The sequence below is a fragment of the Tachysurus vachellii genome, chromosome 24 (assembly GCF_030014155.1).
Source record: "Tachysurus vachellii isolate PV-2020 chromosome 24, HZAU_Pvac_v1, whole genome shotgun sequence".
Lineage (NCBI taxonomy): Eukaryota > Metazoa > Chordata > Actinopteri > Siluriformes > Bagridae > Tachysurus > Tachysurus vachellii.
In genome coordinates this window covers 16,950,634-16,963,133 of record NC_083483.1, presented here as the reverse complement: position 1 = coordinate 16,963,133, position 12,500 = coordinate 16,950,634, and the positions used below count along the sequence as shown (strand labels likewise).

The 12,500-nt window shown below is 41.4% G+C and overlaps 2 protein-coding genes across 3 annotated transcripts in view; both read left to right on the top strand.

The window, feature by feature from the left end:
- Positions 1-2,795, top strand: part of mvb12a (multivesicular body subunit 12A) — a 9,806-nt gene extending 7,011 nt beyond the window's left edge. Inside the window, exons 8-10 of the mRNA XM_060860837.1 lie at positions 84-142; positions 647-706; positions 850-2,795. Of these exons, the coding sequence (XP_060716820.1) occupies positions 84-142; positions 647-706; positions 850-900 (170 nt within the window). The 3' untranslated portion in view covers positions 901-2,795. The remainder of the gene's footprint in view (positions 1-83; positions 143-646; positions 707-849) is intronic.
- Positions 2,796-3,106: 311 nt separating this feature from the next.
- Positions 3,107-12,500, top strand: part of akap8l (A kinase (PRKA) anchor protein 8-like) — a 10,162-nt gene continuing 768 nt past the window's right edge. Inside the window, exons 1-13 of one of the 2 annotated variants that reach the window (XM_060859899.1) lie at positions 3,107-3,265; positions 4,099-4,137; positions 4,444-4,642; positions 7,277-7,790; positions 8,522-8,642; positions 9,089-9,141; positions 10,280-10,313; positions 10,416-10,521; positions 10,610-10,766; positions 11,558-11,663; positions 11,748-11,878; positions 11,972-12,067; positions 12,245-12,500. The exon at positions 12,245-12,500 is cut by the window's right edge and continues 768 nt beyond it. In XM_060859899.1, the coding sequence (XP_060715882.1) occupies positions 3,238-3,265; positions 4,099-4,137; positions 4,444-4,642; positions 7,277-7,790; positions 8,522-8,642; positions 9,089-9,141; positions 10,280-10,313; positions 10,416-10,521; positions 10,610-10,766; positions 11,558-11,663; positions 11,748-11,878; positions 11,972-12,067; positions 12,245-12,500 (1,840 nt within the window). In that variant the 5' untranslated portion in view covers positions 3,107-3,237. Of the gene's footprint in view, positions 3,266-4,098; positions 4,138-4,443; positions 4,643-7,276; positions 7,791-8,521; positions 8,643-9,088; positions 9,142-10,276; positions 10,314-10,415; positions 10,522-10,609; positions 10,767-11,557; positions 11,664-11,747; positions 11,879-11,971; positions 12,068-12,244 lie in introns of both variants that reach the window. The other variant, XM_060859898.1, reaches the window with a different exon arrangement.

Here is a 12,500-nt window from a genome sequence, read left to right as displayed (position 1 = left end):
ATTTACACATGGTTTAGATTCTGCACATGTTTAAGACTGTTAACTTTATTAAATGTGTTGTTTTATTTCTGGTTCTCACTTAGCGATGGATGGAGTTCCTTTTGCTCTTCATCCCAAATTTGAAAATCGAGTCATCGAGAAGGTAAAAAACAATGAAGTGTCACAAGAGAATCTTCTTATTCTGATATTAGAACTGTTTTACATGCTGCATCTCTCTCTCTCTCTCTCTCTCTCTCTCTCTCCCTCTCTCTGTCTCTCTCTCTCTCTCTCCCTCTCTCTGTCTCTCTCTCTCTCTCTCCCTCTCTCTGTCTCTCTCTCTCTCTCTCTCTCCCTCTCTCTGTCTCTCTCTCTCTCTCTCCCTCTCTCTCTCTCTCTGTCTCTCTCTCTGTCTCTCTCTCCCTCTCTCTCTGTCTCCCTCTCTCTCTGTCTCCCTCTCTCTCTGTCTCTCTCTCTCTGTCTCTCTCTCTCTGTCTCTCTCTCTCTCTCTCTCCCTTACCCTCTCTCTCTCTCTCTCTCTCTCTCTCTCTCTCTCTCCCTCTCTCTCTCTCACTCTCTCTCCCCCTGTGTCTGTCTCTCCCCCTCTCCCTCTCTGCCCCCCCCCACCTCTCTCTCTCTCTCTCTCTGTGTCTCTCTGTCTATCTTTCAGGTGTCCATCTCAGCTCTGGATAATATTCGGATTAAATCACTGCAGGATATAGAGAATGAGGTGAGACTCTGGTAGATGTTTGAGTTCCTCTTGTGTTTTGTCAGTAAGAGTGTTTGTTTAGTATTTAGTTTAGTATTTAGTTTGTTCTGAGTAAATGACACACTGCACACGTTCAGTACTAACTTGTTTTTCTACCTCCACAGTATAACTACACGTTTGCAGTAGAAGAAGCTGCCAGGATTCCCCGCTCCTAGGTGATATCACTGCCATAAGCCCCACCCACTGCCGTAAGCCCCACCCACTCACCTGACTACATCCACTTTCTCCCAGACCGCCTGCATTACTCAAGATGACCAAAGTTAACGTTTTCCCAGCTTTTGAATGACAGACTTTATTACCGGTGGCTGAAGGATGTGAATATTGTTAAAGATTTTGAGGATAACTGCATCACACTTTATTACATTATAAAGTGTAACCAGCTTCAGGTCACTGTGCTCTGTGTGTGTTCAGGATTCGTCCTGTGACCATTTTTAATTGTTTGTACTATAATGTACTGTACGGTTGCCAGATTGGGAAATTTACAATCTAAAAGGTTTTTATATACCTCTATATTTGGAAAATATAATATGGGGAAATCTTTGGGAGGAACAAAAATATTTAATTCTGTGAAAAATTAACTAATATTATTATGAGACTTAAACCAAAAGTTTGTTTATTATGTGCTAAACTGTTATTTGTGATTGTTGTCATGGTACATTTGATTGATCAGAAATGAGGAGTTTCAGTGGCACATCGCAGAATAATCTCCTACATATTACATATGAGAACACTATTATCTCACTTCTTACACACCTACTAGTTAAATAATTAATCTGACACTAAATATTGATCTGATCTGAACATCAGATGTAAACAATAGTAACTTAGTTCATTTCCATAACTCAGTGATGTTCAGTTTGCTCCAGAAAACAAAGAGCCGTGTGGCTGCAGGTTTTCATTACAGCTGAGCAGAAGTCTGACTGGATCATATGTGGAAAGTTAGACTCAGCTGAAATAATAATAATTATTATTATTATTATTATTATTATTGTTATTATTATTATTATTTCAGATCTAAAAAACAAACAGCTAAACACATTCCGTCTGTGTACCAGACTGTAGCCAGAATTCCTTGTAATGACACTTTTTTATTTTAAAGAACTGTGCAGACTTTAATTCTTTATAATATTCAGTGATTTTAAATAAATGTTATGTTTAACATTAATATACTATAATATACTGATATGTAAAGAAGGAAAATGTAGCGCAAACACAGAAAACAAAAATCAGTAAGTGTGTGTGTGTGTGTGTGTGTGTGTGTGTGTGAGATGTATTTTTACCAAAGATTTAGTGATGGAAATGGCTTTTTTCTTTCTTTAATGTATTTAGATGGTTTAAGATCCTAATCCTGGAATTTATCATTGTGTTTGTATTGAATTCTGGTGTCATCAAAAAATTCACATATAAAAATGCGTTTATCAAAAAACAAATGTTTTGGGGAAAAAAAACACTATGATGTATTTTATGATATTCTCAGCTATAATTTTAAGGTAAATTCATGGTTATTATGTTAGACTGTATGTAAGTCCATATAATATTTAAATTGTTTTTTATTTTTTTTTTTCAAAATTCAGAGAAATTCTGTGTTCTGTAGTTATATAATTATTAAAATTCTGTGGTTGTGTTTGTGATGTTTTTATGCTTTTTTTGTTTTGTTTTGGTTTATAATTGCATTTATGTTGATTTAAACACTGGTATTTATTTGACCTTTTTAATGTTACGACCAAACTTCAAAGGGTGTTTTTTTTAATGCCCGTAATAAATTTCTGTCTGTATTAAATGTACTGGGATACTTTTTTGAAAACATTTTGAGACTAGATTTGTAAAGTTTGTCATGACAAACTTTGACGTTGGCTTGTCGGAGCAAGTGTTCCCAAAAGCCTGTATGTTAGGGTGCCAATACTTTTGGAGTCGAGCGGATACAAGCATGTAACGTCATCCGAACACCCGTGACTCGTTGTGCTGAGTGTTTTGACGTGTCACACGTCCATAATGTGGTCATTATTGGGGGGGGAATACACGTGACGTCACGTGATGCCATCCGAATACCCATGACGTAGTTCCCCTCATTGTGCTGAGTTTTTTGACGTGTCACACGTCCATATTGTGGTCATTATTTTGTGGGCGGGACTAAATGACAAAAATATTTGTATATTCTGTTACGACAATAAAGTGATTAAAGCAACGTAACTACGCGTTTACGACCAAGAGACTCCGCCCCTTCATAGTAACAGCGTTTCTGATTGGCTGACACTCCCGTTATGTAAATAGATCAATAATACAGTGGGGCTCGCGGCGGTCTCTCAAAATTCTGTCCAATAGGATTGGGGTGTGTGTGCGCGAGCGCTCAGACACGTTCCCTATATAAAGCCCGTGTAGCGTGTAGCCCCGTTCGCCCTTTGTAGGTCACCTCGCAGTAACACGGGCGCTGATTGGAGCACAAACCCTGCGCTTTGTGGACGTTCGGATCGCAGCTGAATATCCGTGTGAACATGGACGGTCGTGGTTACGCGTCAGGAGGTGATGTGTGTTTGTGTTCGCGTTATAAAAACAACACGGCTGTAACACTCTAGTCAGCGTGTGTGTTAATGCTAGCTAAGATAACTTGTTAGCAGGCTAAGTGTCGTTAGCAGGCTAAGCTAGCAGGCTAAGCTGTGGTAACCGGCGCCATTTTGTTTCACGCTAATAATGTTGTGTTTATTTCCCGTTCTGTCCGCTTTAGATTGTCACATTGTTGGTTTGTTTATTAAACAGCCGTTTATTCTCTGCTTCAGGCGCAGACACTCAGACACACGGCTAGGTCCGGTGATTGAGCTCAGCTAGCCTGCGTTAGCATGATTAGCATCTTGTGCTGTGGCGACGCAGTTGGTTGTTTTTGTATCAGTGTAGATTTAGATGTTGTGTTGTGTACAACACGCCTCAGATTACTGCGTGGTATTAGGACACGGAGGCTCATAAAGTCGTGTGTCGTGTCACACTGGATGTGATTTACCCCCACATCTGCCCTATTCCCAATAATGCCCCATCACAGGCCTTATGGGGCCTTTGGACTGGCTGCTTCCTGTATAAACACACTACATGTCCCTGTTGTTCATGGTCTAAAGGGGATGGGCACGCCGTGGGGGGCACGCCGTGGGGGTCACACCGTGGGGGTCACACCGTGGGGGCACGCCGTGGGGTCACACCGTGGGGGCACGCCGTGGGGCTTTGAACCTAAGTCCTAGAGAAGGAGCTAGAAGTTAAATATAGATCCAAAGCCGAAATGAGTCGCATGTTCTGATTAAGTAGGACGTTTGTTGTGTATCACATGAGTCCTAACACTGTTAATGTTTTCATCCTGCTCTGGTGGACAGGTTTCTCCAGCTGGGGTGGAGGAGGATCTTCTAGCAGAGGTGAAACATCTTCAACTACTTCTTTACAGCCAAATTCTACACTTTCTTTCTTTTCTGATCCTGTTACTGAAATGTTCACCAGAACCTGTTCAATACACCTTTTGTATTGTTAGTGTTCACATTCATGTAAATAAGGTTAAGTCTTGTGACTGGTGTTTCTGTGCTGCTGTGTGTTAATGGCTGTAATAATGCTGTTATTAGATACGAAACAGCACAATTCTGATATTGAGAATAATAAACATTTTTTGACACAGTGGGGAAAATTTTAAACTATTAAGCAAAATATGATTTTATTTTAATTTCCAGGATCTGGCAACTATGACCTTTATGGTTATAAGGACTCGATGTCCGGTGGATACGGTGGAGGACAGATGAAGAGAGGTCTGTCTGGTTCTCTCCTGTCCTCTGGGGGTAACGCAGATGATGTGATTGCTAAGATCAACCAGCGACTCGACATGCTAACACAATTAGAGGGAGGGATGAAAGGAGGGGGTCGAAATGACAGGTAGGATGGATGGATTATTATTTCTCTCCTGAATGTTTAAGCTAATCGCACGTATGAATATTTAAACAAGAGACAGACCAGGCCTTAAATGATGAAGCTTGTATAAGACAAAACCCAGAGTCAATAATGTTTGTAATCCTGCTCTGTAAGTGTGCATACGATCGCAGAACTAGGTCTTAACAAGAAGGGTTTTTTACTCACGTAGGTGTCGATTCAAGGGTGTTAACATCTAGCTCTTCCGTGATCGTCTCATAGTTCGCCGAAATGCTAAGATATTTCCTCTTCACGTTTGGCCCTCATTTATCAGACTTTTAGTAATGTTTTTGTGGCCAAAACAAATTCGACTCCAGATCTGTTTTTTTTTTTTTTTCTGTGCACACGTTGATGAATAATACACAACATAATTAATTAAACTGGTGTGTATAATTGAACTGTGTTTTAAACATGACACTAATGCATATATAAAATTGCAGAAACCATTCACTCCTTGTACAATTTAAGCCTGATTAGTTAAGATTCTCATCACTGACTTTCTTATAGGGCTGGGCGATACGGCTGAAAACTGTATCACGATATCAGTGTTTCGTATCGGTCGATATAGATAATTGTTTATCTTTTTATGACCCATTTAAAATAAGGACCAGGAGAAAAATATTACATTTAAACATTTATTTTATTATTTTTTTATTGCAGTTATTAAGACACAAACGTCAACAAGCAGGAAAACTCAAATAATTATAATGTAAACATAAGTCACAATGAACACTTAACAATTATCTCTTAACATTTAAGGTGCAAAATGAAATGAAATGTAAGAAATGCTTAATAAAGTGTAATAAAATAGTGTAAAGTTTTAAATATAAACAGAGAAACCTGAGAATTTAGTGTAAGTTTAGTGTTAGGAAGTTCACTAGCTGTTCACCTTCTGGTGAATAAAGTGTGTAAAATATGTGCAGTGTTTTGTAAACATAAATAAAACTGAGGTAGACTGAGATGCGTCTGTAATATAAAACACAAACCTGATACACTACAGTAACATTGTGTGAAATATAAAACCTGCAGAAATATGAAGTAGCAGCTGATTTTTCCTTTTATTTACAATTTCCTCGCTTGCTGAGGCTCATTTTCTGCTTCAGTAGCCGGTTACTGAAGAGGAATCAGCACGAGACCACGATATAGCAAAACCAAACGTGATGCTGTTACATGATTGGCTGTTGGCGTGTCACTCCCTACTTTGCTAGGTTACCAGAGAGCGAGTGCTTTTGTTAATGCAACCAAACCTGTTTCGCAACCTCCATTTTCTTCCGAAGAAGTTTAAAAAATATCGAGCGTTTTATCGAACACATTTTTTTATTGATAGCGAGCACGTGTCTATCGCGATACATATCGTTATCATTTTATCGCCCAGCCCTACTCTTATATAAATCTACATGTTCATGGCTAAAAATATTACTTTTCCACAGGATTATACATGAATACCACATTGTGTCTGTGCTCCTGCAGTTGACTTTAAATGAATTTGTTTGCATCCAGGTCGATAAGTGAGGTCCAAAGTACATATAAGTGTCAGTAGTGCTATAGTTTCTGTCCTTAGTGGTTCTTGTGTGTGTATATAAAAGACGTAGCGGCAGCAAATGCAGACTCTCATCTTGTGTAACACGAGTATTTGCTTGCAGTTTGAGTGGATGGTAAGGCAAGAAAAGTAGATGTAAATTGCTTTGATGACTGACACCAACCTAGAAGTTTTCTACTGATCATTTGACCTGACTGTGAATACAGTAGATAGGCTCACGAATGCTATGTTAAGGAAGCAATTTATATTTTGTTAAAACATGGCATTAACAAACAAGTCGATTCAGAACAAGAACATTCTCTAGATAGAAGAGCTAGGACAATTTTAGCCAGTGATGTCCCCAGTTCTTTTGGTCTGTGTTCCCCTGCCAAAACCCTAGGTTGTTTCTTCTTTGGCTTTGGATTGACCTTTGGTTGCCACGAGACGTTCTGAAAATTTCTGACCGATCTAGAGCTCGTTTCTGAAAAACTGACTTAATGTCTCTTAAGATTCAGTTTTCTGAAGCTTGCCCAAGGGCAAAGGGAAATCTGTTGCCTGATGATCCATTTTCCAGTTATTGACCTTTATACCCTGGTGCTGTTTATGCTTTAATGACACTCTCCACCACTGAAGCCATTCCTTCACCTATATCTAAAACAAATCTTTTATTTAAGAGATTATATTCACATTTAATACTTGACTCAGGCAGAAATTCAGTAATGACCTTCTCCTGTTTGTCCCAACCATCATTTTGGAGGCTCTTCTTGATCATACCTTCCACATCCCAAATTGTAAAGAGTAATGTGGGACTGCATGGGTTCACAGCCCCTTTACGGACTATCCAAAGTGCTGTCCAACTGGATATCGGTGTGGGGAATGGCTCGGATGAATGACAACTTGCAAAACACAACTTGTCATCCAAAGATCAGTGTGGGGTTTAGTGAGATGATTTTAGATCAGTTAACTTTAGTAGTACAACATTAATAGAGAACAGGAGACTAAATAAATCAAAGGGGAAGTAAAGGTATGAAATTAGAGGTGCCAATGCTTTATCTCTACTTGCTCTGCACCTCCTTCTGCAGGTTTGACCAGTACGAGTCTTTCGACTCGCGCTCCTCTGCCCTTGGCCCCCGCGATCTCTACAGATCTGGTAACCTTGTATTTGGTGACTCCCGGGGCGACATGATGGCCCAGCGTGGAGGCATGGGCTTTGGGGCGATGGGTGGAGCTGGAGGGGGTGGTGGCTTTGGCGGCTCTGCCTCCCATGGAAACGCCAAAATGCGGCAAGCTCGAGATGCTTTCTCAGGCTCCGGCTGGGGTGCGGGACAGAGGTCCCAGCACAGGGGCGGAGCGCCAAGCGGGCGTGGCTTTGGCCGTAGGCAGGATACCTCTATGATGGGTGGAGGTGGGCGGAGTGGGGGGCAAGGCCACTCCCCCTCAGGGCGAGGCAAGCTGCCATCGCTCCTGAGCCACCGCATGTACCCCGAAAGTGGGGGGTTCCAGCCTCAACATGGCTCCCAGGACTATCCTGTCCGGCACTTTGGAGGGGGCAAAAATCTCAACCGACAACGCACCCGCAAGAGACCCCTCAATCGAGTAAGTACCTCCAGCAAAGCACTGGACTTGAACCATCAACCCACCCTAAAAATACCCCTCCTAGTCCAGCCTGCCCAGCCTTTCGAGTGGAGATACATGTGGAAACTACATCATTTCACTCCACCTGCCACTCTAAACATGTCCAACAGGTCCCATCTGCTGTAGTATCTCTGTAAAGCCCCTCCAACAAACAGACTCCCAATACATGTAATAGCCCAACTCATCAGATCCAGCACAAATGTTTAGCCACCCTGATTTCTTTTACCCTTATTGTTTTGTCTGTAGTATGGGATGGTCAAAGATAGGTTTAGGTTCATTCCTCTAATCGTATCTTAGGCAGATTTATTCATCTGTAAGCCCCATGTCAAGACACCCCTAAAACTGTTTATTTTCTAAGACTATCCATGTCCAAGCTGGGTCTTAACAAGTTAATGCAGTGCCTTAACAAGTCAGTTTAGGGGTTTGTGTGTAAAGGTAAGTGCATGAGACATTTTTCACTTCATAATGAGCGACGTTGTGATGTTTGTCTATTGTGTGCTTGTTAAACTTTGTGTAAGTCTTCTGTGGCGTGGAATCTTTTCCTGTATCTTAAATTATGGTCACGTCAAACAGTATCTGTCTGTCAGGGAATCTGTGTGTCCGAGGTAACCACTGGGTGTCAAATACATTTAATTTAACCTTCTCATTGGAGACCTTGTGACTTAACCTGTTGTGTGGATCTGTTACCGTAGCAGCCAGTAAAAGCTCAGCGTGACGGACAGAAGAAGAGGAAGCAGACCCCAACTACAGCTGACGAGCCTGAGTCTAAAATGGGAAAGACCGAGTCTGAAGGAGACGATAAAGCTGATAAGGGTACCTGTTTCTGTATCACTGTGACAAACCACTGCATGATTAAAACCATTATAACGTTCATGGCCCGAAGTAGCGACGATGGACACCTTCTGTTTACTGGTCTGCCATAGAGTGAAGTCATGTAGCTCCATATTAAAGGTGAAATGTGTGTTTTTTTTTGTAGCTGCATACACACAATGACGGCCTACTGAAGCACCTTACCCAACAGATTTCTAGCTGTGGACCACCATATTTGCCACCATGTCCTTCATATTCCTTAAATCTGACAGAAATGACCGTAGTGTTTCTAAGCCGTTTCCACCTGCTCGACACGCGCGCACACACAGTGGTGTTAGTGTGAACTGCTTACCAACACCTTGTAAAGAGTAATGATGTTGACACTTAACCTATATAAAGACATGCCTTAACTCTGTTATTAACAATGACCCTTGTGACTTCTTGTCCAGCCAAAACAGCAGAACTCAAAGAAGAGAAGAAAGATGATGTTACTCCAACCATCGTAAGTTTATGTACCGATCACGTGGAAATGTTTGATTTAAAGTTAGTGAAGGTCATAAAGAGTTTAATTGTACATGCAGTTTGGAGAAAGTGTCATGGATCATATTTACTTGTGTAGAAATGAAACAAAACTGAGTTAAACATTATAGGCAGGATCTCCGTTGTTTGAAAGCCAACGTTGACATAAAATCATCAAAACAAACACGCCCCTAACCCAAATGGGTCCCACCCCTGTATTGATAGCTCCGCCCACACATACATATGTAACCCAGGCAACTAACAGAAAGAAATGTGTCTATCATAGCCGAAGGGAAGAACAATACGATTGTAGATAAACAAACAAGCAAAAATGACACACAAACATAATCATGTAAAGGACAAAGGCATATATTAGTTCTGTGTAACAAAACAAAACCAACGTTACTCACCTATCGAGAAGGAAAAAAGCGCCTCGGTGTCCCATCGCAGGCCTTCCTGCTCCTTCAGTTCTCTCCAGCGCTGGAAAGCTGATCCTATATTAACACGTCCTACTTCTTACCTTATCGTAAGCCTTTCTTCACTTTCTTTCTTTGTTTTTATCCTCCATGTCAATGTTAAAACCGCTTTCTGTTAATGTCACACATGCGCACTGAACACTCTCTCCGCCCATATGGACAAGACACGCCCCTTTCTGCTCATTGGCTACACGTTTGTTTTGTTTTGTTTGCCGGCACAACACAGTTTTCTGAAGCATTTCTCAAACAACGGAGACCCCACCTTTAATATGTCTATATTTCTAGCTTGTGCATTAGTTGTATAGAAAAGTTTTTAGACCAAAGATAACGATCAGAAATCTTTCCTCAAAATGTTGTTCTGCAGATTAACTGTTGGCTAAATTTACATTGAAGTCATTTGAAGTTTAATGTTAGTGTCATTTTTATTTTATTTTGCTTTGTTTATTATTTAGCTGTTCCTTGTGTTTTTCTAGACAAATTCCAGAAATCTGAAAGTCTTTTGATGTTGAAAGTAACTTGGGCTTAAAATATCGGCTAATGTATTTGTCTTAAACCGTCAGCTTCCAGAATGACACCACGGTGTTGGTTATGAAACAGAACAAAAAGCTAAATAACTAATGAGGTGTTTGTGTAATTCTTTAGCAGGAGTCTGAACCTGTGGCTGAAGGAGAGAGTGCTGGTGAGTATCTTGATGCAGTTGTCGAATCCTGATGGATGCCTAGAGATTTGGTCAACGCCTTCATCTGATGTGTTCCTCAGTCCTTCTGTTTTCCTTCCACAGAACCATCTGTTAAAGGAGAATCCCCTCAGTCTGTGGGAAAGCAGCAGGGGAAACAGACTCCGCCGTCCTCTTCTAAACTTAGAAAGAGGCGGGGCTTCTTTGAAAGGTAGAAGAACGTAGATGTAACATTCAGTATTGTTTTACCAGTAATGATCCCCACTGATGTACTGATGGGTCACTTCTCCTCCTGGCAGTCGTGCCATTTCCAGGGTGACGTTCGCGTGCTCCGTCTGCAAGTTTCGCTCATTCTACAGTGAGGACTTGACTGCTCACCTGGACAGCAAGTTCCACAAAGATCACTTCAGGTTCCTCTCCAGCCAGCTATCAAAACCAACCACTGAGTTCTTGCAGGTACTAAACCACAATCCCACCAGCTGCCTTACAAAATTATTTATTAAGTAGTGTAAATAAATATATATCCAACCCCAGTATTAAAGGTGGGGTCTCCGTTGTTTGAAAGCCAATGTTGACATAAAATCACCAAAACAAACACGCCCCTAACCCAAATGGGTCCCACCCCTGTATCGATAGCTCCGCCCACACAGACATACGTAACCCAGGCAACTAACAGAAAGAAATGTGTCTTTATCATAGCCGAAGTGAAGAACAATACGATTGTAGATAAACAAACAAGTAAAAATGACACACAAACATAATCATGTAAAGGACAAAGACATATATTAGTTCTGTGTAACAAAACAAAACCAACGTTACTCACGTATCGAGAAGGAAAAAAGCGCCTCGGCGTCCCATCGCAGGCCTTCCTGCTCCTTCAGTTCTCTCCAGCGCTGGAAAGCTGATCCTATATTAACACGTCCTACTTCTTACCTTATCGTAAGTCTTTCTTCTCTTTCTTTCTTTGTTTTTATCCTCCATGTCAATGTTAAAACCGCTTTCTGCTAATGTCACACATGCGCACTGAACACTCTCTCCGCCCATATGGACAAGACACGCCCCTTTCTGCTCATTGGCTACACGTTTGTTTTGATTTTTGTTTAGTTTGTTGTTCCGACTCGGTTTTCTGAAGCATTTCTCAAACAACGGAGACCGCACCTTTAATATAATAACTTGGTTCTGAACGTCTTCATTTGATCTCAAAGAAGGTATCAGCTTTATGTGTGTGTGTGTGTGTGTGTGTGTAGGAATACATAAATGATAAACACAAGAAGACTGATCAGAGAATCAATCAGCTGGAGAACCACAGTGCCACCATCTGTCAGGTGTTGAGAGAGCAGGACCTGACCAGAGGTGAGTGGCTTTCAGGTGTGTGTTTACACGTTCTCCATGTGTGTATTATATAATACTGAAGACCTGTGTGTGTGTGTGTGTCAGACATCGGTATGGAGCACTTCATGAAGAAGGTTGAGGCAGCATACTGTTCAGCGTGCGATGTCTACATCCCCATGCAGTTCCTACTCATCCAGAAGCACCTCAAATCTCCTGAGCACAACTACAATCGCAAGGTACGCGCGCGCACACACACACACACACACACACACCTCAGAAATTCTCCCATCATTGGCATGACCTTTGACCCCGGTGACATTCTGCTGTAGGGGATGATGGAGCAGTCGAAGAGGTCGAGTCTGTCGGTGGCCAGGAGCATCCTCAACCACAAGGTCATCGGCAAGAAGCTGGAGAGCTACCTGAAGGTGTGTGTTGGTGTTTCTGATTAGCTTTAAGTGTATCGTATGACTGAAGGGTTTAACATTTGATATGAAGACTGGAGAAAGTGTAAATTGTAGATTTTTTTTTTTTGATTTTTTTTTTTTTAACACCGTTGTTTGTTCACATTAGGACTGATTTTATATTGATGCTTTGTGCTCTAGGGTGAAAATCCCTTCACTGACAACCAAGATGACCAGGACCCTGAAGACTCCATGATGGAGGTGTCTGAGTGTGATGTAGAGCTGACACAGGAAGGAAAACAGGGTGAGGCAGAGCTTTCAGACACAGGGAGAGAGCCTGGAGTGGTAGGAAATGGTGATGGACATGAAGAGGAAATGAAGATTGAGGAAGGTGAAGGAGGGGATAAGGGAAGAGAGGTGGAAGGTGAGAGAGGAGAGGAGGAAGGTGAGGGAGTAC